Raw genomic sequence first — 6,000 nt, 5'->3', positions numbered from 1 at the left:
ATGTCGACGCATCGGCACGCTCATATGTTCGGGAATGACATACTAGGTTACCCGCACGTGGTACAAGAACCACTGGAAGGACGGCATCGACCACAACTCTGACTCGGACAATGAAGACGAAGCTCCCAACGACCGCAACGTCACCATGAAGACATTCTTCTCTAAGGGCCGCGCGAAAGGACCTTCTGAACGCTGGGCTGAGGTCCCCGAGAACAAGGCCCTCATCCAACAGCACATGGACCAGACGAAGGCTGTGGGACAGGGTGGACGGTTCGCGGCGACGCGCAAAGCGCTGTACGACAAGCTGCCACAAGATGAGAAGGACCATTGGGAGACGTTGGGTCCGCCTGAACCCTCCCCTGAGGAAGAGAGAGCCACAATGGCTGCGTAAGTACAACACTGTCACTCGACTGCGCCCACCGCTGACCAAATCTCCAGGAACCGTCGTAACCTGGCCCCCAATTTCGTGGAGCTGTTCACCAGCCTGATTGGCGTCGGCGTGCACTGCGTCGGCCCAGATGCGGCTTTCTACGTCCGGTGGGCTGTTACGGAACCCAGCGGGGAAGTGGACAACAAGGAGTAAGCGTATTCGATACCTGTACCATACGAATGGCAGACTCACCTAGACGCTAGAATGTATGTTGGCCCCCACCCCCAAGGACAGAATTTCCAGCAGTATGCGCGTGGTCTTATGGAGGAGTTGAACATCAAATGGCTCGGCTTTATCGGAGACGCTTTCAGTAAGTGTCTCCATCAACATCGCTGCTGATTACTTACCCCTACTCCAGCGCAACCCAAGATGGGTCTCGAACATGGGATCACGTACGTCAACGATCGCCCCATGCTCCCGGAGAGTCGGCCGGAGTGGAATGGCCTCAAGATGATAGAAGTGTTGCTGATATACTTCCGAGCAACCTGGCGTAAGTCCATGACAGTTTGTCTTTGGCGAGGATTACTAATCATCTGCATAGTATATGCCCACCGAGGTGCGGGCGACGTGCCCGCACTGTCCGCCACGATGATTTCCGAGCACCTGAAGAGCTTGGAATGGCCAGCTCCTGATCTCAGCCAGGCGACGGGGGCAACCCTCGAGCAAGTCTACCCCTTGTGGATCAAGATCCGTTCGACGCAAGGCACCGATGACGGGTTCACATTCATCCGCAAGGACGCGCAAATGATTGCGAATGAGGCAACAGTCGCAAGCGTGCAAGCACCGAGAGAAGACGTGAATCCGGCAAATAACGCACGCACAATGACAGACGGGCGCAAGGTCCGACGAAGGCCGAGCACAGTAGGTCTCAAAAACTTTTGTTGACTGGCATTGACATCTGTTTTCTGCCAGGTGCGGGTTGTGGAGTCAACTGACGAGGAAGACGAACTTGACGAAGACGATGACGGGATGAACTCCGCGTCGGTACGACTCAGGAGTCGCGCGCCAAGTCGCCTGGAGGGCATCTCTGACACGGATGACGAGACCACGAGCGGCGCTGCGGCTGCCAACGACAACGCGAGCGACGAGACTTCCGCGAATAAAGCTACCACGGATAAGGCTGCCGCCAACAACGATATCGTTGACAAGGGCACGAATGGTGATGCAGCCGCAGATAATGATGTAGGCGATGCGGAGAACGTGGCCAGGAATGGTGTCGCCCCTCGAGGTAAGCGAGAACAGTACAATTTGACGACAAAATGCGGGTGCTGACCAGGAAGAGGATATGATCCTAGCCCGTGCCAAGAAGCGAAATAACCGACGTGATGAACACAGTGCCGATGAGGACACAGCAGTAATGGCTGACGTACCTCCACTGAAGAAGTGCAAGACGACGGGAGGGCGTGGGGGAAAGGCTGACGGCTCAGAGAACATAGTAACCGAGACAGACAGACAGTGAGTACTGAGATCGGGCAGTCTGGGAGGCACAGCCGAGGCTGAGAGCGTTGACAGACCTCGCATCCGCAAGCCCACACTCAAAGCAGTGGAAGCGGCAGGGTCGACCGCATCACGGTCGTCAGCGGGCTCCTCGAGATCAACCCGCCCAAAGGGCCACACGTCGGTCGCCTCGAAGTGAGTATCGTTGTTTACTGCCCTCACATTACTAACAAGTCTGACAGGCCCGCTAGCGGCCACAAAAAGCGTTGATGCTCAGTGGCCGTCGTCGTGCTCGACTGCATCCGCCGCTGGTAGGGTACGTCGCGGATGATACTATGCGAGGGTTAGGCTGTGAGTTAATGTAGTTACGATTCGGAGGTGGCTTTGTTACTGGATTAGTAGAGTGGCTATGTAGTGGCTTTGCTACGGATTAGTCGTTGATCTTCGGTGATTTACGTAGTTTCAGGAGGCGGTTTCGTAGTGGATTTGTAGTGGATTTGTTAAGGATTAGTAGTTGTTCTTCGGTGATTCGCGTAGGTTTAGGAGGTGGTTTCGTAGTGGACTGGGGTGGGTACTCGGTGGATTTGGAGTGACTTTGGAGGGGATCATTGATTGGCTTTGGTGTATCAGATATTGCTCTAGGCTGATGGCTTAAGACTTGATCCAGTGTTAATTGAGTTCATGCTTAGACTTGATGCAGTGTGAATGTGGTATACCAAGGCAGTAAGCCTGTGTATTTGGGATGCACATGTACATCAACACCGACTTAGATAGTAGAGACAGTGGATTACAAGTGGATCTATAGTGTATTAGGTAGTGGCTGTGTATTATGCTGACTGAGACAGTAGATTACAAGTGTATCACACTGGCTCAGATAGTGGATCACAAGTGTATCAGTAATGTATCAGGTAGAAGCTGTGGATTGTACTGACTTAACCAGTGTGTTGAGAGTGTATCAGTAGTGTATTAGTGGTGCATTAAGTACTATGAGGATTAAGACTAGAGATTCAACATGAATCAACAGTGTATTAGTGGTGTATAAGTGATGTATTAAGGGACCTCCTTAATGCATTTGTAATGCACTCAGATTTAGGACATGACTTAGCAGTGGATCAAGACTGTATTGGATTAGGATTAGATTAACAGGGGTACAAAAGTGTGTAAATCAGATCCAGGGTTTAATTCATTAATGAATGAAAGTAGATGCACTTAAACTGACAAAGATGGAACAGCTTAGCAAGGCGGAAATCCTACGAACTGTCAAAGTGGAGCTACCCCCCGCTCCCGTCTATCGGATCCGCCGACAAGTTGAGGAACCACCCGATCGGGCCTGCAGCCCCGAAGAACCCCGCGAACCAACCCCACCTCGACGAGTGACCGTCGAGGATGTTCCCGAAGAAGAACACGAGCGAGCTGTTGATGCTCCTCAGAAGGAAGTTGTAGCGGAGACCTCTCTCTTGGACGAACCAATTGAGGAACTCCCCAACTTCCCCCCTATGAACCCACACCCTGAACCGCTCGAGAGCGAGGAAGATTATGAAGCACGACTCCGGTCCATGACCGAAGATCTGGACCCTGACGAATTCCTGGCATCGTATGCCCCTGGTGCAAACTACTTGGCAACACTCGCTTTCGTTGAAACACCACTGACGCAGGAACACGAAGACACCCCAGAGCCCCTGCCGTCCAGGCATGCTATCAATCGGATGATACGAACCGGCACCGGCGCACTAATCCCCACGGCATTTTCGATCGGACGAACCACCACAGCCACTGAGCTAGCGCTCTCTGAGTGGGTCGGAAAGAAGCAGAAGACGGTTGAGGAAATCGTCCCTCCCTATCTGCATGACTTCCTCCCGGTATTCGATAAAGTAACGGCATCTCGACTCCCAGAGCACACCGAGTACGACCACGAGATCAACCTGAAACCGGGGTTTTCGGAGATGAAGACCCAGGTCTACCCTCTCAGTCATGCTCAACGCGAGGAACTTGACAAGTTCTTGAAAGAGAACGAGTCGAAAGGTTACATACGACCCTCCAACTCTCCGATTGCCAGTCCTTTCTTCTTCGTTGGAAAGAAAGATGGAACATGGAGACCCTGTCAGGACTACCGAAAGCTTAACGAGAATACGGTCAAAGACCGCTACCCCCTCCCCCTGATCTCAGACCTCATGGACAAGTTTAAAGGTGCAAAGATCTTCACCAAGATGGATCTGCGCGCCGGCTATAACAATGTCCGAATCAAGGAGGGCGATGAGTGGAAGGCAGCTTTCGCGGTTCCCGGATCCAACCAGGGTCCGCCACGACTATACGAACCCACGGTCATGTTTTTCGGTCTATGCAACTCGCCCTCGACGTTCCAACGGATGATGAACTCCATCTTCGAAGATATGCTAGCTGAAGGCTGGCTAGTCATCTACATGGACGACATCCTGATCTACTCCGCGGACACTACGACACACCACAAACGGACTCGACGAGTCCTCCAGCGCCTCAAGGACCACGACCTCTATCTCAAACCCGAGAAATGCCACTTCGACGTCACTGAAGTGGAATTCCTGGGAATGATAATCCGACCGGACACCATTGCCATGGACCCCGTGAAAGTGAGCGGAATTGCTGACTGGCCCGTACCCGAATCAGTCAAGCAAGTCCGCTCCTTTGTCGGATTTGCGAATTTCTACCGACGGTTCATCCTCCACTTTTCTGAGCGTGCACGACCCCTAGTGGACCTCACAAAGAAGGACGTACGATGGCATTGGGACGAGGAGCAACAACTCGCCTTTGAGGATCTGAAGCACGAGTTTACGCGTGCTCCCACCTTGGTCATGCCAGATGAAACCAGGCCATTTGCTCTCGAATGCGACGCCTCGAAGTTTGCTACCGGCGGTGTCCTGCTACAGAGTGATGCAAACGGGGACTTGCACCCCTGTGGCTTCATCTCCCAGTCCTTGAACCCCGCCGAGCGGAACTACGAGATCTACGACCGCAAACTCCTCAGCATCATACGCGGTCTGGAGACCTGGAAACACTATTTCCTAGGTAGCCCGCACAAGCTCCAAATCCGCTCGGACCACCGTAACTTGACCTACTGGCGCACCGCGCAGAAGCTCAATCGACGACAAGCACGATGGTCGCTGTTCCTCAGCGAATTCGACTATGAACTGGCACACGTCCCTGGAACGCAAATGACCATCGCCGACCTTCTATCCCGACGCAGTGACCATGATACCGGGGCTGATGACAACGACGACATCGTAATGTTAGCCCCCCAGCTCTTCGTGCGAGCCATCAACGCGGACCTCCTCGATCGCCTACGAGACTGCCATGAAAAGGAACCCATGGTAAAGGAGGCCTTCGATGCTCTCCTTGGCAAAGGACCTGCACCTGCGAAGACCTCGCTTACGGATTGGCAGACGGACGGAGACCTGGTATGGTATCAATCACGAGTGTATGTTCCTCCGGATGCGGGACTCCGACGGAACGTGGTACGCTTGTACCACGAGCTCCCCTCCGCAGGTCATCCGGGCATCCACAAGACGACCACCCTCGTGCAACGCGACTTCTGGTGGCCTGGAATGGGACAATTCATCGCACGATACGTCAAGGGATGTGGAATCTGTCAGCAGATGAAACCGAACACGCATCCCACAGTGACTCCTCTCATCCCAATCCCGCCACAACACCCCGCCACACCGTTCTCATGCCAAACAATGGACTTCATCACCGCACTCCCCGAGACTCCCCGCGGACATAATGCTATTTATGTCGTGGTGGACCACGACTCTACGAAGGGGGTAATTTTCATCCCATGCACGGACCAGGTGGACGCCGAAACAACCGCCAAGATGAACCACGACCACGTGTACCGACGCTTCGGACTCGCACGCAAGTTCATCTCCGATCGCGGCCCTCAGTTTGCATCCAAGGTCATGGGAGAACTCTGCCGCCTGACCGGAATTGAACGCGCACTGTCCACGGCGTACCACCCCCAGACTGATGGCCAGACGGAACGAGCCAACCAGGAACTCGAGATATTCCTCCGAATCTTCTGTGCGAACAATCCTGAAACATGGGACGAGATGCTCCCTGACGCCGAGTTTGCGCACAACTCCCGACCTCATTCCGCCATC

At 53.7% G+C, this 6,000-nt stretch overlaps 1 protein-coding gene across 1 annotated transcript; it reads left to right on the top strand.

Annotated features, from left to right (window-relative positions):
• C8Q71DRAFT_487354 (uncharacterized protein) lies at positions 1 to 2,369 on the top strand. The gene is made up of 9 exons (XM_047918866.1): positions 1 to 387; positions 439 to 579; positions 634 to 740; positions 789 to 920; positions 972 to 1,291; positions 1,343 to 1,658; positions 1,726 to 1,885; positions 1,943 to 2,183; positions 2,246 to 2,369. The coding sequence occupies exons 1-8, from the start codon at positions 146 to 148 to the stop codon at positions 2,064 to 2,066; spliced, it is 1,542 nt and encodes a 513-aa protein (XP_047772353.1). The 5' UTR covers positions 1 to 145; the 3' UTR covers positions 2,067 to 2,183; positions 2,246 to 2,369.
• Positions 2,370 to 6,000: the final 3,631 nt, after the last annotated feature.

Source organism: Rhodofomes roseus (genome assembly GCF_022264815.1).
Source record: "Rhodofomes roseus strain CIRM-BRFM 1785 chromosome Unknown C8Q71scaffold_50, whole genome shotgun sequence".
Lineage (NCBI taxonomy): Eukaryota > Fungi > Basidiomycota > Agaricomycetes > Polyporales > Fomitopsidaceae > Rhodofomes > Rhodofomes roseus.
This window is presented reverse-complemented; position numbering and strand designations above follow the sequence as displayed.

What these genes read in the sequence shown, in the direction of transcription:
- C8Q71DRAFT_487354 (XM_047918866.1), top strand. Translation starts at nt 146, where the DNA reads ATGAAGACATTCTTCTCTAAGGGCCGCGCGAAAGGACCTTCTGAACGC. An exon ending in GAGAGAGCCACAATGGCTGC is followed by an intron (nt 388 to 438) that starts GTAAGTACAACA and finishes CCAAATCTCCAG; the next exon opens with GAACCGTCGTAACCTGGCCC. An exon ending in GAATGGTGTCGCCCCTCGAG is followed by an intron (nt 1,659 to 1,725) that starts GTAAGCGAGAAC and finishes ATATGATCCTAG; the next exon opens with CCCGTGCCAAGAAGCGAAAT.